This window comes from Haemaphysalis longicornis, unplaced genomic scaffold, assembly GCF_048455015.1.
Source record: "Haemaphysalis longicornis isolate Haplotype H1 unplaced genomic scaffold, Haemaphysalis longicornis Haplotype H1 scaffold_4, whole genome shotgun sequence".
NCBI lineage: Eukaryota > Metazoa > Arthropoda > Arachnida > Ixodida > Ixodidae > Haemaphysalis > Haemaphysalis longicornis.
Window position 1 is genome coordinate 124,452,343 of NW_027526361.1, and position 23,562 is coordinate 124,475,904.

The following is a 23,562-nucleotide window of genomic DNA, read 5'->3' on the forward strand; positions in this document are numbered from 1 at the left end:
CAGCCCAGTAGGCCGCAAGAGAGCGTAGAATAGAAAAGTCTGCGATACAATTGCGGTTCTATTGAGCAGGTATACAGTCCCGGGCAATTAATACCTCCGCTTAAGCAAGGGAGCAAGACGATTGAAACGATTACAAAGGAAAGCTTAGTTGGCGTGGTTTACGAGGTGCGTACAAGAAACGGGATTGTGCCAGCGTGTAAAGCCGGCGCCGTGGTGCGCGTTAGGCGGCTCCTCAAGTTCACTCAGGGGAAAAAGACACGCTCACGTATTCTGACATCTCTTCATTAGATCTCACGTTATTTTTTCTTTCCTGGAAGAGCATCTTTGAGCCGAGCGTTATTCAAGATATCGGCAGCTAACAGGTGGAAGTGCAGAAGCCACAGTGTGCTTTGTTTTCAGATACAATAGAAGTAGTGAACTCCTCTGAGCGTGCACTAAACTCTAGAAAGCTACACCCGGGGTAGAACCAGCTTAGACAAAAAAAAACTAGCTTTGCAGCAAAATGTAATCTCGGAACGGGACTTCTTTTCGGTGTAGGCACTTAAAGTAGCTAGTGTCTATTTTGAAGCTTTATTTATTGCTCCAGCTGCAGTGACACCTTTATGTAAATTTTATTTTGCGGTGAGCGCGACCACGCGCGGTGCTGTAAAGCGTCTCTATGCGACGCCGGCTTAGGGATTCTGGAATTTGTCGTCTGCTTCACACTGGCTCGCTCTCCCTGCTCTTTCCTTGCGCTCGGTTGATCTTCGAAGCTTGTGCGAACCAAATTTTGCATGTGAGGAACTTGTTATCGTTATAAAAGGCTTAAAATCGCAACCGTAGCTCAAGTCGTGATTTAAAGTGCGGTTTTTGATACCGCCCTCGAAGAAACATTGCCGGCGTCACCCCATTCCTTGGGAAGCCGGTCCGGTGGGGAGGGCGATGAGTCGGGGCTAGGCGTCATTTCTTTAACGTTGCGGAACACACATAACTATTGTATCACACCCGTTTACGTTGTCATGCCATGAGAGTATGACGACATACACTACGAGCCGCAATAAATGAACGTTGACTTCCAGATCACCTACTGTTAGTATAGGCGCCTGCAGGTGTTATACCAGGCTTCTAACCAGTATGGAGGTTCATTAAGCAGAAATGTAGCAATTGATAACGATACCAATAACGTGACCAATTCGAGCCTGGAGGCTGTGTTCTATACAGGGCACGACACAGTAATCGTTTTATCCACAAAGCAATCATGGTTTCAACCTCGTCTGTGATTTATGGTTGTAAAACAATTCATAGAGACCTAAGAATGACACTGCCATTTTTCATCACTGCTTTTCTGTCCTTATAAAAAGTCTGTACAGGGAGTAAAAAAAATGTCTGCGTATGTGCTCCTGTTGTCGCAAATGTCGACGAAAGGCGATAGTCGACTGGCGCCCCTGCAATGTAAACGCCTCTCTTCTCTTTCCCGCTCACCTCTCGGGCTGTTCCTCTGCAGCCTCGTTCATCCAAGATAACACGGCAGGGGTTTGCTCAAAGCAGTTTAAATTTACCACGTTCCACTGCTCCAGGCCGGGTGCCTCGATGCCAGCGCTGCCGTACGGCGGAGACGCGCGTCCATCGAGGCATCCTACTACGGCGTTTACAGAACCACGTTGCCCTACTCCACGAGCGTTCCAAGCGGAACGTGGAACTTATCTAGAGTAACCTTTTGTTCCTCTTATCGTTTGAGTTTTTAGATGCCGCCAGGAGCTACAGTAGTGCGGGCAACAGCAGGCGATGGTTTTCTCCAGTTGATGTAGTATTCCATTTGCTATCGCAAAAACCAAGCATCCATGAATTTTTAAATAAAGGAACGCTGAAAATATCACTTATTGTGTACCTTATATTTGCGTAATCTTCGTTCTTGTTCAACAATGCTGACAAGTCTGGACATTGACACCGGACTTCGACGTGCATATTTGGCTGTTGGTATATAAGACTATTGCGCAGATTTTCTTTCGCCTTGGCCGGTTGGCCGAATCGAGTCACAGACAGACAGCAAGACAGACATACAGATAAAAATTTCTGCGTTTAATTAGTCCAACATAGACTATACTCCTTAAAACTTTGGCCACAGACTCTTAGGCTCATCTAAGTACTGCTGACCATAGCCCGTTACGTTATCTCGGCGGTAGGCGCAATGGACGTGTTCCGATCCGAAATTGTCGCTACTTCCTCGGGCGGCCACCTTATTGCTACGAACCAACTGAGCTCTTAATGGGAGCATTCGCAATAATCTCACTAGCTTGTGCATGCTTTGGTGTAGGAGCTATACATTAACCTAAAACTATGCCCCTCCGACGCCAAAGATGGTCGGACCGATTCGGGAACAGTAAAGGTACTGCATAAACAGACGGTGAGAAACATCTGGCAGCGCATCTAGTGGTCCAAGGGCGCCATCAATTCTAATTTCACCAACTGGAAGGAACAAGCTGAGGGCCCCAACGGCATGATTTCTTTGACAAAACGTCAGGTTGCTGGTGCGGCTCCATGTACTAACGGGAATTACAACCACCAGTGCCACTGAACACCGCGGCACTAGGCCTGCTTCTCAGGAGCGAAGCGCCGAATCTGAGTATCTAAATGGGCATGTTTTTCCCGCTCCTCAACCCCATGGTGAGTTTAGAGTTTTTGAAGCTCGTGGGGAAACGCCCTCTTTCGCCTCTTGTAAAGCAAACAGTCAGTTTCGGCGCCTGAAACGACTCTATTCGAGACTGAGCTCCCGAATCCGCAGTTTTTTTTTTCGTTCAGGTTTGCTTTTAAGTGCGAATGCACTTCTTAAGCGAGCCTGAATCGGCCGCCGCCGTCGTCCGGATAGCAACAGCTGCGAGTGCGCGCGCTCCTCGTTTTCCTCCTCGTCTTCCCTAGCAACGGGGGGAGATGGGCGCGCGCTACTCTCCTCCTCCTCTCTCCGCTCAGTGACTGCGGGTGTTGGGCGCCTCCTCTCCACTTCGGGCGGGAGAGCTCTCGCTCGCGTAGCGGGCGCTCCGCATTCCGACGCGTGAGGGCGCTCGTGTAGCCCTCGCCGTAACGGCGGGCGCTACTCTCCTCCTCCTCTCTCCGCTCAGTGACTGCGGGTGTTGGGCGCCTCCTCTACACTCCAAGATCATGATATCCACCGTAATCGCGCAATCAACAACCGTGCATTCGCACTTACACACTCTCCCCCTAGGGGAAGTGCGAGGGAATTTTTTCATTAGTTTGCTGTCACGCAACCAACTCCTTTCCTCAATAAATGTGCAGAAATTCAGATAACTGTCTACTACTAACAGTCTTCGAGCTCTTTACAGACAGATTTGGCCATGAATAGCTAAATACGTTGGATTAATTTATTCTTTTTACGTGTTCTTTTCACCCCAATGATGTAAATTTACCGCATTAGAGGTATAAAGTGCCTTTGTTCTCTAATTCCGTGTATGTCCGCACATGCAAGGCGTACTGCCGGGTTGGCGCGTATTCGCCATTGTTTTATTCGTATTTGTATCGTTCCTTTCCGGCAGCTTAGTTCAAACTTAGTTTTTTGCAAGACCTGTATAAAATGCCGATTTTAAGTGCAGAGCACTTTAGGGACTCGCCTTGTCGTCGTAGCTCGCTCGTTGGGCCCATAGGAACTTGCAAAATTTGCGCTACTGCTAATGCCGCTACTACTGAACGCCGTACTGCGTTCCGTAGTAGCGGCTGTCGTCGCGGCGTCACCCAGACGCTTCGAAAGCCAAGCTGTTTCTATAGTCACTAGCGTTCGAAACTCGTTAACCGTCTTCCCGTTCTTTGACGAAAAGAAACCTGTAGGAACATTTCAGGCAAAATATACATAATTAACCGGCAGCGCCAGTGTTCATTTAGTCAGGAACGCTCGTCGAATTGGTTTTACGAAGAAAAAAAAAAGTGTCAGTGGCAGGCCGGCACGTGCGGGTGCTAAAGCAAGCACAAAAAGAATAAAACTCCCGCTGGTGCCCTTTAAGGCAGGTGGCGCGCGAGCACTGCGAAGGCGGGAAATTTGAATTGTTTTGGGTGGTACCCGTGAGCGAATAACGGCGCTGCAGCCAATTATGGCGAATCATTGCCCTGCAATTCCGGCAGCTTTCACATTTAGTGGAACGGCTTTATATTTTCGTTATTTTGTCCGTTGGTTATCGTAAAATTTGTATTTTTTCCTGTTTCTAGTATTTATTGGTTTATCACAATGTCGTTAGTCCAATTATATCAGCTTACGCAACTATAACAAAACTGTTATTTCAGCCAAATATTCTTTTATAGAAACTGAGGGTGTTACACGGCTTCCTCATTATCACTATTTTTACTGCTGTTTTAGAGACTCTTTACCGGTCATTTGTAATTTCTTCTTCGTTTTTCGGAAGAATATACAAGATGGATATTTATCATTTCGCCAGGTCATTTCCGCAAAATAAATCTTATTCGAATTTCCGGTATCGTTTGGTTTGTCAAAATTACGTTCGACAAGTCATTTCCGTTTACGCTATTCTGACGATTAAAACTGTTACTTCCGCTGATTTTATGTTGGTTGAAATGTACGGCGTTAGAAGGTTTTCATTCCTGCTAATTTGTTTATTCGCATTTCGAACGTTCCTTTCCGGCCATTTTTAATTTAGCGTTCGTCTTTCGCAGCTGTACAGGATGCATATTTTTTTTTTAATTCGTCAGTTCATTTTTATAAATGGTTTATTTTTTCTGTAATTTTTTTTGTTGATCAATATTTCATTCCACAAATTATCTACAATAAACCTATTCTATTCATTAAACGTGTTACTTCTGCTTAATGCTACGCATTAAAAATTGGCCTCGCATATTCTCACGTCCCGGCTAATGTCGTCGAAGGATGATAGTCATTTGTTGCCCCTCCCACGTAACTGCCTCTCTTGGCTCATCCGCCAACCTCTCACGCTGATCCCCTCTTGTCTCGGTCCACCCACTGCAGGTTTGCGGAGTTCAAATTTGCCGCGTTCACATTGCTGGTGCGCCATCTGTTGCGACTGGGGGGGGGGGGGGGTTAGCGTTCGCGCCACGAACGCGCTGCTCGGGCGTGAGCATCGCTTCTATTTTGTGGCAACAACATTGTGTTCAACGCGTTTTTATTTGCTCCAACAAAAGTTTAGTACACACTTACTTTTAGTTAGAAGAACGCTGTAAACGCCAGTTATGTATTGATGGACCCGCTCACATAAGCCTAACGTTTTCTTTTCGTTAAACAATGTTGAAAAACATGGAGAATATTTATACATCTATTAAATTGAAAACGTTTTGCCTATATGAAAGTATTACTTCAGAGTTCTTTCAACTTGGGTTGCCTGGTTGAATCGTGGGACACACAGACAGACAGATCAAAATTTTCCTTTTCATGCAGCCCAAGAAACACTATCGTCTTTAAAAACGCCTCCCTTTTTTGTCTGAGTTGAAAGACCTGTACTTTCCCTGCACTTCTTTCACCCCTACTAAGCAACGGGTCACGAACATTCGTTTTGAGATCACGTGATTTATCTCCAGTATGTGTCACTGCCCGATTAGGCACTGAGTAAGTCACGTTCTCAGGCAGTCGGTAGAAAGGCCGGTGCTCCAAAACACTTTACCCCCTTCTTTAGCTCACCCGTTTTCTTCCTCGTGCAACGTATGAATATTTACCTATATTGCTTGCAAATAAACACGGGATACGATTCCCTTTTTGTTTTCTCGACTCCAAAGCCCATCTTTCGAAATCCCCCTGCAAACACCCGGCGCTTAAGCAGAAGCTATTAAACCATTTTACACACATCCGCGTGTTTTTATTGCAAATAAATAGTTACGTCTCACGCCTTACCTGGCAAAAAAAGGGCAAGCAAGCGATGTGGCAAAGTCTGGTGGTTTAACTAGAACTCCCAAATCTTCGCCTAAAATTGACCCGGAAAATGCCAGTTCTTTCTATGTTGCAGGGTCACAATTGATCTGTAACTCCTACGACAGCCTCCTACAACAACTGCACGGGCTGCTGCATGATTGTGCATTTGGTTCTTTTACACTTAGCCCTCTTTCCTCCTTTTAGTGCACCATTGGATCACAGCCTGCATAGTCGTGCATCATTAAAAGTAGCTGAGAGTACTTAGTGGCTAAAAGTTCTACCAAAATTCTGCAATTTTTTTTTGTGCATGGCTGCCATCCATCATCTTCCACGTACATTTTCCCCGGTATCTAGTGCAGCCAATATGCCAGACTAATTTGTTTCTTGGCTCTTCATGTTCACAACCGAATGATATTTAATGATGCAAGCCCTCGAGGACCGGCGATGACACGGTGCTGCTATAGGATATCATCGGGATACAAACATTAGAAGTTGTGTAAACGGGCTGTGATTTTTTGGGAACGAATTGCCGCTCTCTGCCACCGTTTAAGTCGGCTTTGTTAAGAGCTCCCCGCCCTTAAACTGCGACACTTTCTAAACGTTTCAGTTTTCTTGCGGGAGCACTCTTCCGCGTAGCTATGCTTCGGTAGGAAGTTTTCGCAGCGCCACCAGCCGACACCACCTCTCTTCCGAGGTAGCGAGTGCTTGTAACAGGTGAAGTTAAATAGCATTATCACCTTAAACGAAGCGTGGGAAGTAGATCAACGGGCTTTTCTCCTCTCCCCATCAGCTACCCCGAGTCTTGACTCCTTCCGAAGAATAAGCGCCTACCGGCTCAGTAATCCAGCCTCTCTCTATCTGCAGTTGAATATAGTACTTGTACAGTGTAGTACTTGTATTGCTAACGAACACTGCGTTTGGAAAACCATGATAAAATGCTCCCATAATACTTGATTTCAGGCTAATTACTGAGTTTTTGGGTCAGGAAAAAGGCTTTAATATTCCGAATATTTGTCCATATAAAGAAGTTCTACTAAGGCTGCTTAATACTAAATTTACCTACATGAATAGTTCACTTTTGTTAGCTGCCGGAGTTCAGTGCTGTTTTCTCCACAATACATAAGCCCAAAGCATTCTGTTAGAAGGTGTTCCGGTGGGGCGCAGAACGTTTCAGCTGAAAAATAAGATGGATTAACCTCAATTAGTCCAATTCCTAGAGCCGGAAGAAGAATGAAAAGACTGGAAGTTTTCAATTCGAAAAGAAAGGCTTTTTTTTTAAAGCAAAATAAATCTAAATTCCTAGCTCCTACAAGCTAGATCCCCAAAAAAATTGGACGCGGATGGTACGAGCCCCCCCCCCCCCCATAGTTTGTTATTTGATGACAACGTAATCCTATTAAAGCAACATTGATAGCACCAAAAGAAAAATAAGAGTGGCTGTCGTGCATTCTAACATTTCCTGCATCCGAGCCTAATCTCCCAGCTGCACCTATTTCATATATAATGGTAATCTCAAAGGGTTAAGGTATCCAGTTTTCTATTCAGCCGCTACATGAGAGCCGCTCCACCGACCGCGTCGTTGAGCCCTGAGAGCGCTCAGTGTTACCTTAACCTAATAAAACATTCATTTCGAAGTCGCTTGAGCCCTATACTAGGCACCAGATGCTCGCAGGGCGACTTTGGGGCCAGAAATACTGGAGTAACGTTCCTCTTGGGAGAAGATTTAGCCGCGATACAACGACCTTGTACCTCCTACGGCGCACTCGCCTGCAAAGTCTTCTTTTGCGTGTGACTGAAAAAGTATAAAAAAGATGTTGGACCGTGTTTTTCCGTATTCCCGACGGTGCTGAAACTATCCACGTGCATAATTGATTGCAGTGTCTAATGGTGCAGCCTACTCCAGGGAGCTGGAGTTCGAAAACACGTCCGGTGCAGGCTACATGCCCACGTAATTGGGATTGAATGCTGCCGGTTCCGGGCAGGTATTTAGTTTGGCTGGCTCATGCACAACGTTCCCTGTGGAGTGCGAATGAATATTAGATGTGGGCTTTCTACCTCCATATTAAAGGTTTGAATTAGGCTCTCGCGCAGGAAGGCATAACGCGGTGAGTAATTTTTTTGCGCGTGTGAATGTCCTAAAGAAGCCATGAAGAGGGTGTGAATACAGTGTGCGAATATTGTGGCTTAAAATGCACGTACAAAAAAAATCTGCTTTGACAAACAGAGATACAAACATGACGGAAGTTTTTCCGCGGAATGAGGCTCTCAAGGCTTTCGTGTCAAATCAGAATTTTACCAAATGATATTTTAAGTTCGGGTCTGCGCATATTCTGCTTTTTTTTCCACAGCTCGTCGGGCTGATGCACGTTTTTCTTTAAGGCTCTGAGTAAGTTATAAAGTTTCAGCACTGCAACTCCTAACTGGCGGTGCGCATCCGTTGTTTGCCTTCATTTTCAGTGATAATAGAGCCCAGTTTTCTTTGTTTGAGCGTGCTTTCCAAATGCCCCAGGTCGTCCTACTTCTATTCCACATTTCGTTTATATGATTCCGATCAGCGCTGACAACTTGCCGAAAATATCTTCAAATGCTTTGTACCAGTACCGCGTCGCCAAAGAGCGTGGCCCAAGCCTGTGTCGAAAATTTTCATTCGCTGCGCAGTTAGCAAAGTTTTCCATAAACTTTGACGGCCTAACAAGATACCCGCCTAGTTGGGTTGTAGCAACCGTCAGAATCCAACTGGGCATTCAGCGTTTCTAGCCTTTAGGTTATCTTTTAAGGTATACCGTTGTCAAGCGCCACCCACTGCTGAGTACCCTCAGTTTGAATTTGCATGCAAGATCATTTAGCTCGACATGAGTTTTGTTTCTATTTTCGGGTTCAGTGTGGCGAAACTGCACCTTGGCTATTAGGCGCGAGATAGTGGAGAAATACAAGTAATATTAACCACCCCTGGAGGTTTAACGTGCACCAAAAGCAACCTTAGGGAATTTTGACGTTCAGACCGAAAATTGGCGCGGTTTGCACTACTCGTGCGAGGCTGGAGAAAGAGCAGAGCTTGCGGACCATCTCCCTTCGTCGGACACTCGGCTGCTGCGCCTCACATTCAATTCCGAACTTGCCACTGAACGTTCTCCATGACCGGCAGGCGCGGATTGTTTCGTCCGCAGGCTTTAATATCTCTCCCAAGGTGGACCGCGTCAGCACGCGCCAGAAACCGCGGCCAAGTCCAAAGCCAGCGCCAGCTGTACGAGCCCCAATTAAATGCTGTGCGCCCGGAAGGAGACGATTGCTGAGTGGTATAGACACCGGTTTTATAACACGAAAGACCCAGGTTCGATTCCAACAACCGGGTAGCGTTTTTCTTCTTTCCAGTAGGCTGAACAGGTTATTGTTCCCAGCCGCTGGTGACCCCGTACCCTACGGGCCTTTGGAGTGGCCCAGTAATTATGTAATTAGGTTGCCGGAATCACGGCGTCCAGTTGCCGGGTTTGATTCTGAGCACCTCCCTTACCACATTTTTTGGCGCTTCCAAGTTTTCCAGAGCATTCATTGAACGTTTTCTCTCTTTATTTGGGATCCTCAATCCTTATTTTGGAACCTCACTCTAGGCATGATTATGACCATGACATAATCAACTGCGACGTCAACGAAAGTAATGTCGTAACAGAGAGTCACGTCATCTTCCCTAATATCATCCCTGACGGCTTCATTTTGGCAAAACGTCGCCTTTTTTGAGCCGCTAGCAATCTGTTCGATAATCAGCAAACATAATTTTCCAGAAATTAACAACCCCGTAGCTATCAAAATGGCCTCCCACAAAAGGAAACTCCTCCAAAATAGAATGTTCTTGATCTCCGGAATATTAAGCCCATAATTTCTACTCGGAGTAAAAATTTGATCAACCGCTGGCTGGACGTTAGTAGTGCCTGTTTTTTTAGGACAGCCGATGGCGGCTGCACATGCAGTTCCTTCAGTGCGCGTCGCTGCTGCTCTTTTTCTGTAATAACTTGCATGCTAAGACTGGTTGAAATTGCTTCCGGGGAGATCAGCATGAAACATAATGCAGAAAGGTAATAATACACTTTTCCAAGGCTCCAACGAACAGTGTCAGTCTCCTTCGTCTTAACTATCGTGAGACCTATACTTTAAGTAGTACCCATTCTTTTGAATTTGAATTGCGTGTGAAGTAGTGTTCACAAACATTGCGTCAGTATGCCCGTGGCTGTCGACCACGTCTGAAAGTCGCGGCAGCTAATATTCAAATCCAAGCGGACGGAAAACACTTCGCTATAAACCGCATTACTGCACACTGCAGAATTGGGAGGAGCGGAAACTGTTCCGAATCTCTCGAAAACTGCGCGCGCCGAACACGCAGAAGCATTGAGTGTGGTTGATTACGCCTTGTTTTAGGGCCCACCCGTTTGGCGGCCGTCGCTGGGCTGAGCCACTTTGTTGGCGTAACCGAGTGAACGATGGCAGGACCGGCGAGTGAAAGATAAAGCGAACGCTGAAAGCAAATAATTAAAGAGAGTGTCGCGAAATCGGGAAGGGATGGCGGTTCGTCATGGTGGCGTGAGCTAGACGTCTCCCAAGTGTGCGGTGGGGTGGAGAGGGGGCAGTATGCTGTGCCCGCACGAGGTGCTTGACGGCGCCACACTTGGCGGAAATGTGAGGGGGGGCATGTGTGTGACTATAGCCCGTTCTACATGGGGCAAATTTCGCCTGCGAATTCGCAGTTGCGGCGCCGCCCGTGCACCAAAACGATCTATTGACGTTGCCGTGGCGAATTTCCAAATGTTTGGAAGATTCGAACTTCTCTTGTGAACGCCGCTTAGCACTTGGCAATATGTCGCAGCAGTGAAAATGGAAAAATAAATCGTTTTTCTCCACGGGCGGCGCCGCAACTGCGAATTCGCAGGCGAAATTCGCCCCATGTAGACCGGGCTTATGATGTGCGTTCGCTTAAGATGCACTTGGCGGTCCCTTCCTGAGATGCAATTCGCGCCGCCGATGCAGAGGCTCATCATCGCTGCCGTCGAGAGAACCCACGAGTGAGTGCTGCCTCAGCGCACTGTTGCTGCGCCGAAATATCGCATTAGGGAGTATCGGAATCGCCATGCAATTATTTACACCCATAAAGAACCCGATAAGGTCAGCCCAGTGCTCCTAAAGCAGTCTCCAAACTGCCATTTTCCATCCCCTAAAACGCAAAAACCATCACTTGACGGTTTCAAGCCGTACCTGACGGTAGTTCATGGTCACGTCGAAGTGGGTGGAAAGGTTGGTTGCGAATCCGCCTGGTTTAAATGGTGGCAGGAAGGAGACGACGAGAAGGTCGCTGTCTAGGACCACGGCATCGTTGTTCAGAAGAGTTCCCAGGCCACGAAGCACCAGCACGGCTCGCACACTCCCCGACGGATAGTCATCTGCATCCAGAACGTCACTGCTGTCAAGCACACGTGTAAGATAAGCTTTAGAGTAGGCCCCATACTGCGCTGTAAGACGGTACAAATCAATCAATCAATCAATCAATCAATAAACAACAACAATTCATTACGAATATTATTTATTTATTCATTAAATATTATATAATAATTAGTATAATAGTTAATTATTAAAATTATATTTATTTATTTATTTATTTACCCGTGATTCATGTCGCCTCATTATGTATACGTTACAACCAGCCATTTGTTATGTTAATTTATGGAATAATATATTTAAAGAAAGAATAAGAACATGTATTTCTTAAAAATACTTTAAATTGGCCAACATTATAACTGTGTGGTCCTTGACTCTATTTGTACACTGTTGCTGCATTTTCAGTGGCTAAGGCAACTTTCTTGAGCTTTTCTGAGATTTTTTTTTAAGTACACCAGATATATTTTAAATTGAATTGAGTATATGCCTCGAGACCTTTTACGACAAAAGCACTGTTCTTAAAATTGTTGTGGAGGATGAAAAAATATTTTCACGGGCTCTTCTCTTTGGCTCCTTTGACTACGAAATGAACCGTTTCAGCAGCTGCGGCCAACCCCTTTCTGCGGGTAAACGCACCTGTGCCGTGCCCGCCGATACGCTGGGGCGAAGAGAGGAAGACGATCGGTGCTGTTCGCGCGCGTGCGATTGCTCCTTCATTGATGCGCCATCAATTAAGGAGAACAACAACAAAAACAGTCAAGGAAGGATGTCGGTGCTGCCTTAGCTGCCACCGCTTCCCCGTTTATTATTACGAATACTACTTTGTAAGCACATCCTCTACGCGGCCTAGTCGCATCTTGTGGTAGAGGTACAGAGTACCGTCTCCGCACCCCTCTCCAGGGCGTCTTGAGAACACATGGAGCGTCGGAGCGGCCGTCACATTTGTCGGAGCACGATTCCGCCCACCGGTGAGCCTGGATGTACGACGTCGCAGGCTGTCCTCTCCCACGCCATCCAGTCACAATATTTGAAAATATAAATCGAAAGTCGCAAGGGCAAATAAACAGTGCAATGCTCTAGGAAGCGTCTTTCGAGATTCTCCAACCCACCCAAATCCGCAGAGCGGTACACGCGGGTAAAATAAACATTGCATGCGGTAGACAACGGAATTGTGTAGTCATAGAAACGTAAGAAAATGTATCAAACGATAAGCGTTAAAAGAGATGTGGCAATCTTTTCTATATTTGGAAGGTCATTGACTAACTCGGATTTCTCTTTAAGATCGAGGCAAAGTTGAGATGAGCAACCGAATTTATGGCTGGATAAAGAATTACTGATTTGAAGGTCGCCCACTGTTACCCGACTACAACTAGTTTTCTCCGTGTACACTTCGTAAAAGTTTGATTGATTGTGGGGTTTATCGCGCCGACGCAAGGCAGGCGATGAGGCGCGCCGTAGTGGAGGGCTGGGGATTAATTTTGACCACCTGGGGATCTTTAACGTGCGCCGAAATCTCGTACACGCGGGCGTTATTGCTCTTCGCCTCCATCAGAAAAGCCGCCGCCGCGGCCGGGAATCGAACTCGCGACCTTGTGCTCAGCAGTGCAACTGAGCCACCGCGGCGGGTGCACTTCATCAAGGTCGCTGGAGCCACGATGGCGCAGGTATTGCCATGTGAGGTAAAAAGGCTTCCAGCAACCTAAAAAAACTTTCCGGCGTAAAATGTCTTAGAAACGTATTGTACTTCGAATAAAAGATTCCACAAGAAGTACTCTTACAATTGACATTCGTTGGGATGTAATTCTCGCCACCTCCGTTGAGTGACGCAGCGGGCTCGTGAATGTCACGTTGTAAAAATCGCACCCCTATTTGGGCTACTACTTCCACTACTACACTTTCATCTTTTCTAAAAAAAAAAACCAAAAAAAACCTTCGCTCGCTCGGTTGCACGCGTTGTCCTATTGTCCTGCTCCATTGTTCATTATTGCAATGAATTTCATTCTGGGAAGCTAAGCCAGAGCAGCAGCGTCAAAAGCCCGCCCCTCTTCTTCGCTTGTCGTCATTTCCTTTCTTTCGTCTCTCGCTCCGTTTCGTCACTTGCAGCGACATTTAAAAAACGAGAAGCTGTCTTCACCAGCCAGAACTCGAGAAATGAATTCCTATGGAGAGAATTATAAAGTGGATAAGCCATGAACTGCCACGCAGCGAAGACTATTACTCATGCTCCACAGCACTGCGTATGTGAATAGCGCTCTCGAGTAGACTGCATGGAAATGCAACAAGAAGCGGGAAAAAAAAGAAAACGGAGACAGAATATGAATGTTCAAGCCGACCGGTGAGTAAAATTTTTTGCATGCTACGTTATATCGTAATAAAACGGCTGCCGAAGATGTGGAAAACCTTGAATTTGAATAGAGCTCAGTTCCAGGAAAAACGATGCTGAATACGCTTCTCTCACTCGGGTAACACAATCAGTTTCAAACTGCGCATGAAAAGAGCCCTAACGAGAATTGTAGAAGCTGTAAACAGCTCTATGAAACGTAAGTGAAAGCTATCTCTTTGCAAAAAACTGCTGATTTATGCAAACTATATAGTGGAAGATCCTGCGATTCAAATTCAGTTTTCGTAGTATCCCAACAATGCTCTCGAAATCACGACTGTAGAGGCAAGGTGCCAACGTCGAGGATTTTAGGCACTTCAAGGAGCCCTACTAGATGTACATAAGAATTGTCCAGTCGCGCAAAAAAACTACTCCCTTATGCATTCGTTCCCGAGGAAAGCCAACTCATTCGGATTCAGATGTTAGTTCCTCAGCAGTGCTTCGAAATCACGAGTCTGCTAAGGACGGTTGCAAAATCGAAGTCGGTGAAGGGACGCTCATTTGAGACTGCAAAGTTTGTTGATATTTTACTCACGGAAACACAGCGCGATTATCACAGAATGTGAGCATATATTACATTTTCACAAACAAGAATTATAAGGACAAAAAATTCATGAAACATAAAGATGCCCAAAACGCGAAACGGGAAATAAGAAAAATGTTCGTGGCCGATATAGAGTGTTGAAAAAAGGGCACGTTACACGTCCGCACAATGATATGCTACATAGACCTACATTGGCGAAAATGTATATAGGAAGCTTTGTATCTTTTCCTAGATTTGTACGACTTGATAGCGTCCATCAATGTATTCCAATGAGAACATGAAATTAATACTTTTAACACCGGTGCTGTTTGGGCTGCAATTTCATTCGCGCCTCGCGTCGCTCAAACTCGGCGAAGAAAAGAGGAGAGAAGAAACAATCAAAGCCCAGAAGTGTGGAGAAAAGTGGCGAGAAGGCCAGGAGCCGACGAGCAGGTGTGGGGAGTGCGCGCCTCAAAAAAGGAACGCTTCCTGTGGACGGAACAGAACCTGTGTCCCTCGCGTTACAAAACCCGCGTCTATCTGATTGCGCTATCATTGCATTTTTTATTGACTGTCTTTGGCGTACAAGTCGCAAAAGCGAAAGGCGATTACGAAGCTTCAAAAAACATCAGAACATCACTTGCTAGTGTGTCATTGTTAAAAAAGCGAAAGCCTTGGTACACTTTCTGACTCGTCCAACCAATCATGCGGGCAAGGTTGTGCTTTGTGCATTTCTAACATGTCCCGTACACTTTGGCAGAGCAACTGTTTGCGCGGCCTCATATCGGTATTCTTATGGCGAAATGCCATTGGAGATTTTGATGTGCTGTGCAGGGCCAACATCAGAAAAAGATAATCCGGAACTTCGATATCATTTTCAACGGACAAGAACTTGATTCCATGGCTCTTCACAAAAGCGTCCTAAGTGAACAACCCGCCCCAACAGTCTATGAACGCGGGCTGTACTGTGCCGGCTGTTTACAAAGCAAACCGTCAGGACCCAAGCGAACAAACAAAGCGTTTTTTGATCATCCACGTTCTAACTTTCAACACTCCCGCGTGTAACGTCAAGGAAAATAAATTTCAGGGAAGCTTGCACTCATGCGCAAGACTTGAATGGCGAAGCTGCTACAGGTGATTGACGGGCACAAATCTGAGTTTTACTATATTTGTGGTGCCGTGGTGGACAACGGCTGCGTGACTTTTTAATGACCTTATGTTGAGCAAGGCGAGACTGAGCTCGTCAATTTGGTCGACGTATACGTACGCCACTCTGCAAGCGCGACTTGTCAACCCTAGGGGTTGCTTTGCACTCCGAGCCTCTCGAAGCGAGGCCCCTCCCTTTTCCGTGTGAACTATCCTTGGCCGCGCCATGTGGAGTCAAGAGAGAGAAAAAACATTATTACTTGCAGTAGGTTTAGGGGGCCGGAGTGGCCGCTTGCTGCAGCCTTGCGGAGACTAGCGTAGCCCTGTCCACGAGGGAGAGTTGTGTCGCCAAGTCAGATCTTCCCAGCACCCCCTCCGATAGCTTATCAGAGGAAATTAGAGGGAAATGGTTATTAGGGCATATTCGCATGGAGTGGTGAACAGTGGAGCGTGTTCCATAGGTAGGAAAATTGGGGAGGGTAAAGGGAATCTGGATGTGGTGGAGTACCGCTCTCAGCAAGGGAGAGTGTGAGTCTGGAGGAGTCTCCATATGCGTTTCTACGTGTGGATGATTTGAGAATGGCAGGGGGTTATTTGTGCGGGATCGGCGGCAATGACTGACAAGGACGTGGTAAGTTGTCAGTCTGTCCCTGGAAGATCTGACCCCATGTTAGGAAATTAGGGCCCGATCAGGTGGCAAGTCCTCGAGCGACAATGTAGGTTGCCTCATTTCCCCCGACGCCTTCTTGAGACGGGGTCCAAATGAGTTCTACCGGGAACGCTGGGGAAGTTTGGGCCAGAGTTTTGAGGGCGACTGGCGAGATAAGGCCACGAGCATGCGCACGACGACGTGAGGACAAACGAACGACGGGCAAACGCTACGACGTGTCTTTCTAGTTCCGAGCAAGTCATGCCACGGTACGGTGAACGCAGGAGTTTTTTGTCGCCAATGTTGGCCAAGCTCCCTATGTGGGTATGCTTGGCTTGACGAGCATGCGCCCGAGGCACGCAACGAAAGCTGTAGTTTTTTTTTTGTTTTTCTTTTTTTGCCAATATTGGCCAGTCTCCCTAGTGGATATGCCCAGCTTGACGAATGTGCGCTTGAGGTAAGTGTGCACAAGCGCTCGGCATTTTCTCGGTTTTTTTAAACTGCGGACACCATACAGAAACTATTTTCTCAACAGCTTCTCTATTAAGATTGGAGGTAATGTGGCACTACCATTAGTTTCACATGGTGACATCAATCTTACCCTTGTTTTCTATTGCGCTATCATCGCTTTCAGGACGCTGAGCCTTCCCTTCAGTTCATTGCGTGGGACTTGGCTTTAGAGTTTTTCTGAGTTGAAGTTGATTTCGGCTTCGGACTTAAAAGTTTAGATTTCAGAATTTAGAATGATGAATAATGGACAATGATCTGACTGAGTTTGCATGGAGGAGACCACCAGCTTTGCTGTTTTCTCGGTCTTCGCATCTCACTCCATAGCGGAGGTGGATGTTTTTTTTCTTTTGTGACGATAGTCTTTCTTGTGCTGCCTAAACCCGAAAATCTTGTTCTGCTCCGTCTGTGTCACGATTCACCTTTCGGACAAAAGTTAAAATAAGTCTTAAACGAAGGTATATAAGGGCAAAACTTTTCCAAGCAAGTAAATCTGAAAACACGTTTTATAATGGTCAACACTGTTGAAGAAAAAATATCACCGTAAAGTGCTGAGAGAAAGCCCTCCAAAGTAACATCGCCCACCCCTCCTCTAGAGGTAAAATATTCAATTTACTAAAAGATACCAAAGATCATCCAAACCCTAAACTTGGGCTAGCTTCGACGTCTTCGAAAGCCTAGGGAGCTCCCTGCGCGAAAGCGTCCCGCTGCCGTGAACACCGCCAATGTCTCGGTTTTGAGAAAAAAAGACACGACCTGTCCGGCTTCTTTAATTGATATACCTCCCGTTTTGCTTGGCGGTGTAGCCACTTTTTTGTAGTTTGTCGCACCTTATCCGAAAGTTCGCCCATCCCATGTTTTTTTTCTTGATATCTTTGTAGTTTGGGTGGGTGTTCTTTCGGAACTGTACAGTAACCATGAGTGGTGTTTGAAGCGTTCTTTCAATGAAATATGCACGACTGCTTGATTTTTGCGAAACGGTACACAAAAATTACGCGTTGAAAATTGCTTTGCTTCAAAAACAGAAAAAGCGCTTACGCCCCTGGCTCTTGCCTCATAGTGGCATTCCAAGATAGATAAATAGATAAAGAAACTTCATTAGTCACACACTGCTGGGAATGAATCAGCCGCCTCGGTCCAGGCAGCCGCTGAGGGCTCTGATGATGCGGGCCGCTATTTCCCGTCGTTCTTGAAGAAAATTGTGCGCTTGTGTAGAGTTCTGGGGGAAGTCCCACAGAAGGTGGTCGTGGGTAGATGTAGACAGGAAGTGGTGACCCGTGGGACAGCAGTGCCTGACGTGCGTTCAAATAAATGGAGTCGAGTTGTGTGTGCATTGCATATGTTTTTGCCTGACGAATGATTACTTGCTCACGACGGCTAAGCCCGGCGTCGAGAGGAGGGAACACGCAACGGCTGCTTGGCAGGTCTGCTGAAGTGTTGAGCACAGGGGGAGGACATGGATTTATGCTACGGGCGTCGTATGGGCACGGAGTTTAGCGGGAAAACTGATGAGCGCGTGCATTTCCTGAGCCTGCCAAACCAGAGATCCAGAGTAAAGGGCCCTTTAAAGGTTCTAAAGAGGGAGAGAGCGGGCAGAAGGCGAGACTCTGAGCGAGGTAGCAGCATGCGGACTTTGACATTGTGTAGATGTGGGCCGTGCGGACGGGAGATGTGTTGGCAGCAGCGTCAAAAGCGATGGCCAGAAATTCGGCTTCTTCCACGGAGGTGCAACGCCGAGTGATGGTGTAGTGAATGCCCCCTGAAGTGATGAAAGTGAGCCCATCGAGGTTATCATGAAATGCCGCATCTGCTAGCATATTGGCTGCTGTCGGTAGCTCCGCGTATTTTCCTGGTGCAGTATGCGGCCCGAATAAGGCGGCAGATGGGATGACGTTCACAAGAGGCATGTAGACGCTGCAACAGCGGCACATGATTATCGGCTTGTGACGATGTGTGCGGCGAAGCAATCAATTAGGTGGCCAATTTTTTTAACATCAAGTTCATTTTTTGTCGGTTAGGATAGCCGAATACAACTGTGTTCATGTCTTTTAATTACCGCAGTTGAACATATGTTGACATTAGTTGCGGCCTCACAGTAAGGGTACACCCTTAGTTTTCAGGGGGTGCTAATAGCAGCTGTCCGGAATCTAGGAGTAGGAAATCCATGAATGAATGGGACAGATCCAAGTCCGCAATTCATAAGGCACGTGCAAGAAAATCAAAATAATATGGGGCTATTAAATTTCACCGTCATATTGCGGCGTTTTCGCGAATAGTCCATGCAACGTCCGAACAGTGTTCTTATTAAACCGGAGCTTCCCTAGAGCAACCAATTGCGTTCTGTCAGAAAACTAATTCATTTTCCCATACACCGGTTGGCCGAATGAGAAGCTCGCATAAAATACATGGACACACGACGCTTGCGTGAAACCGGTTTTGCATTGTGTGAAACCGGTTACTTGAGAATCGCGAAAAAGGAACGGTTGTAGATAAGACAATACACGCATTGATAATGAAGAAGATGTACAGAAAAATATCATTGCCTCATAAACCACGTATTGGTATACTTTTAAATTGTTCATAAATGCGTTTACGTGTTCTGAGAAACGTTTTCGCAATGGTTTGTTCTACGTTCGCCGTTTATGTCTTTGGAGGTTTGACGTTTGATTGGACCCGCTTTCAGCAAAGATTGGACGCACTTATATCTGTCGGGCTTTTCTGAACTTTAATTATGAAGTTATGGTAACTTTCGTTATAGGCATCCCCACTGAATAACCAAAGTAAATAAAAAGGCACACGAATGTGACGTCGAACTTACTAACTACGTGAACTCGTGCTTCAACACCGCCCTCAGAGCATCAGGCACACTTAAAGCACGTCATTTTGATCCACAGCAGCACCGCCACAATTCTAAAACTTTAATGTTTTGCGTTGCACAGTCGGGATTATATTGATTCCAGTGACAACCCAAAGGCAGGCAACGGCAGAAACAATTCCGCACGTCTAGAAGATTCGGCTTAAAACCATGTAGGCACTTTCTTTAAGAGTACTTTTATACAACCGAAGGGTGAACTAAAGAGCTTAGAGCATGACATTTCTTTTCTGGTGATTTTATTTCCAGAACTGACAGCCCTGACACACTGAATATGAAGTTAGAGTGGTAGGGCTGCTTTTAACGGCCCAGGGAAGTCAAATGCGGTGTGACTACATCAAGGCTGTCACGGTAGACTTAGAAGCTGACTGTCAGGCTAAAAGCTTCCGAGGCAACGCGCAAGCTTAAAGCGCACTTAGTTGTCACAAAATTCTGATAGTTTGAAGGCTCACTTTCCTGTGCGACAAAGTTGGAGGAACGATAGAAAGCTAAAAATGGCGTAGCTTACCTCAGGGACTTCAAAACAGGTATTAGGAATGACAGCGCAGGTTTGCTTTTGCTGAAGCGGCAGGTCTGTTTTTCTTACGACCATCCTATCGCCAACGTGACCTGGTAGTATACCGGGGACGGGGCAGCACCTCGTTCATTCTTTACTGACGGGCCTCAAACGCGGAGTCGGCGTCGCACTTTTGACGTATGGTTAAGCGCAGTTAACGTGTAACGCTGTGTTTGGCTGGTTGTAAATTCACGCATATATATTTGCATATTACGCTTCTCAATTACATACACCGACAATGACCAAGAACCGCTTAGCCCTTTTGAAATCTCGCAGCAAAACATAAAGTCGCCGAGCTGCTTTTTTGAAGAGCGTTTGCTCTGCTATCAAATATTGTTCCGAAAGTACTAAACAAAAGCAACTCTTGAATAATTATTTTCTACTTCCCATTTAGCAAGCTTTAGAGGCAAAGACCAGTTAGGAAATGGTTGGCTTAAAGTGTTCTTTCAGAAGTCAATAATTTAAGAGATTACGCTACCACCGAATGACGAATAAAGATGCACACAGGACTGGCGAGCATCCGTGGGTATATTTATTTACTCTGGTCTTGTTTTCCATAGTGAAATGTAAAAAATCGGCCCTGAAAAAGATCTTCCCAATACGTGGGTGTTCACATTTCGAAAAAGTGTAATGTTCTAGTAGTCACCTCCTTCGTGAATTTTGTCAAAGCGATGAGTCTCTGTGGAGATATTGCAAAGCAAAACATGGCCGTTGCGCCCGCGCCGCCATTTTTCCTCGTTTCGTTCGCCTCCACGCACCTCGCGTGCGTGGCTGCCCATGATTCCTCGCTTCTGAGTGACGTCTGCAGGAACGTCCGGCCGCGGGCGTCGCCTGCTGCTGCGATGGTCTGCGCCGCAGAATCGCTTTGGAACGGGGTCGCTTGGCTTTTGCGTTCCATTTTGTGCAGTCTTTTTTTATCAGTTTGCTTATGATTGCTGGAAAAACTGACGGAAGGAAAGGGGCGGACTGTTACTCTTCCACACCACACCGAATGAGCCCGCGAAAAGAGAACGACCCTGTCACCGCGCGTACGCGGCGACGACTTGTGAAGACCTCCCCTACTAGTGCTAAGCTTTGCCCTCCTCAAAGGATTCAAACACGTTTCTGAAGCAGTAAAGCGCTTCTCGCCTGTTTGATTGTGGGGTTTAACGCGCCTACGTTTTACAGGCGATGAGGCGCGCCGCACCGGAGGCCTCCGGATTAATTTTGACCACCTGGGGGTCTTTAGCGTGCGCCTAAACCTCGACCACACCGGCGATTTTGCTTTTCGCCTCCATCAGAGAAGCGGCCACCGCGGCTGGGAATCAAACCCGCGTCCTCGTGACCAGCAGCACAACGCCTTAGCCACTGAGCCAACACGGCGGGTCGCTTCTCGCCTTTAAAATCATGTTGGGCTGGATAGTGTACGTTATTGCATAATTATTGCAGCATATTTTAGGCATGCCAAGCCGAAATATTTACGCAGGCATGAGTTGCGCTACACGATATTTGATGGTAATTGTGCCCACAACGTAGCGGCATCAACGTCATGTTTTCTTTTTAAAGCTGCTCGGGAAATGTCTACAATTATTTCAGAAGAACATTACTCTCTTGTGAGCGTGTAATTAAAAAAAAAATCCCGGGTCATCTCCACTAACGGGAAACCTGTGGAGAGACGAAGCACGCAGTGAAAAGTGTATTCTTGGCGCCTTGGCGTTTTTGCCAACGGATATGAAACCATAGGGGTGTTCAGGTATGCAGCTTTGCTGTAAAGATCTCTTGTCTTTGAAGCACGAAGCACTCTAGCACGAGGCGTAAACGATTGCCCGGGAGTTTTTTTAGCACGCGTTACTAAGCACTCCTGCGCGAAGCGTAAACGAGTGCCCCGGTGTTTTTTTTTTTTTTTTAGTACGCGTTACGTTCTACCGCGAGGCGTAAACGACCTTCCAGGTCTTTTAGTGCCGTGACTGCATAAGACAATGATTACGACGAAAACAGGAGATGCCAACAGCCCCAGCCCCTAAGGGGCTTCACCCCTAAAATTCCGAGATTCAAGATATTTCACGCGTAATCGAACAGTTCTAGCAGCAAAGTTTTGCGTGATATGCTTTGAGACTTATGCGCCAGATGTGGCTACTTGGCGACCGGCGGATGGTACGTTAGAATAAAACTGAGTGCTAAAACATGTTTCCTGTCTCGACTTAAAGAATGCATTTGACACATGCGCGTGCATGCGCAGCGGCGTGATGATACGACGGTTACGGTACAGTAAGTTACCAGACGTCCCGATTCAGGTGGGACATGTGCCGGTTGTGCTGCTGTGGTCCCGCTGTCCCTGCAGGGTGCTTGTGAGACGGTGTTTTGTCCCGCCTTCGGCCGAAAGAATGGACGACGGATTTCAAGCCCTGTGTCACGAATGAAAAGCTTGGAGGATGGAAGAACGAAAAGAAACCGCTCGAGGAACTTCAAGGAAAACAGGGCAGACGATGGGATTAAGCAACAAACACACAACAAAATTCCCGTGTTGTGTGTCTCTAGCGTAGCCCCCAACGTTTGAGTTGTTGTCTTGAAGTTACAGTTGTACCAACGAGCCGTTCAGCGCACCCTTCTGCGTTTGAGAAATGGTGGGCGGACATGCTTCAGCCCTTCCGAACAAATGATGCGCCTTGTGCAATATCACGGTAGTCGTAAAGTACTCCATGAGCTTGCAAGGCACAAACGCAACAATGGAAAGGTACGTGTTTTGATTGATGAATAAGATGTGGACCTGCACAGAAGGCGCAGCGTCGTTTTACCCCACTAAAACCAATGGTGTTGGTTATGGGCGAATCTGCACATCAGCAAAAATAAAGAACTGCTGAGGGCAATATATTCAAGGAAGAAATATCAGTTACTGGCCAGAAAAAAAAACTTGGAGGACCCGAAACGCCGCTTGGGCAGATGTAATACAAAGTGCAATTTGTCATTTGAACTGTGGGCACGTGCTTCCTTGCAACACCCACCCCCCCTCCCGCCCCCGTCTAGTTTTGGTGTCCGAGGAAAATGGTCATTTTATGTAACACAGTAAGCTACAACTCGCTTTTAGACAGTAAGATACTTACGGAGGGGAGGAACACTCAAAGCGCCGTCTTTACCAGCTGGAATTAAGCTCGAGTCTTTCCAAGTTTAATTCAGCTAATTGGCAAGGAAGCACGATCGCTCGCAAATGACCAACAAACGTGTTCTGTTTCGTGCACTTCTTCCGCTTTGCCACGCTTTGCTGGTCATCCTTCTCCCCAAGTGCAAGGGCAGTGATTTTTACTTGTGATTCAGCGCAAGTACCGCTTGAAAAGTAAAATAATAATTGCAATGACTACAGATAAATCCCAGCAGACAAATATGACACTGGTGGTTTTGCGGTGTTTTTGTGGTTTTGCGGAAATTGCTTCATAGAGCAGGATTTATGAAGAAGGCATTGCAACCTACTTTTCCGCAGGCAGGATGATATAAAATTTCCCACGGATATACAGCAGTTACAGCAGTCCACCACTGAATGATTTCCCTCGAAATACTTCTCAGAAAACAGTGGTTAGAGCCGTTTTCTATGAGCGTGCTCCTGGCGTATAAGAGAATGCACTGACAGCAGACGCGAATTCGTTATTGTTTACAACTGTACGGTGACTCGACAACATA

At 46.5% G+C, this 23,562-nt stretch overlaps 1 protein-coding gene across 1 annotated transcript in view; it reads right to left on the reverse strand.

The window, feature by feature from the left end:
* The window catches only part of LOC144180555 (adhesion G protein-coupled receptor B1-like), a 333,363-nt gene that overhangs the window by 20,573 nt on the left and 289,228 nt on the right, over positions 1–23,562 (reverse strand). The window contains exon 9 of the mRNA XM_077708885.1: positions 11,099–11,283. Coding sequence (XP_077565011.1) covers positions 11,099–11,283 — 185 coding nt within the window. The remainder of the gene's footprint in view (positions 1–11,098; positions 11,284–23,562) is intronic.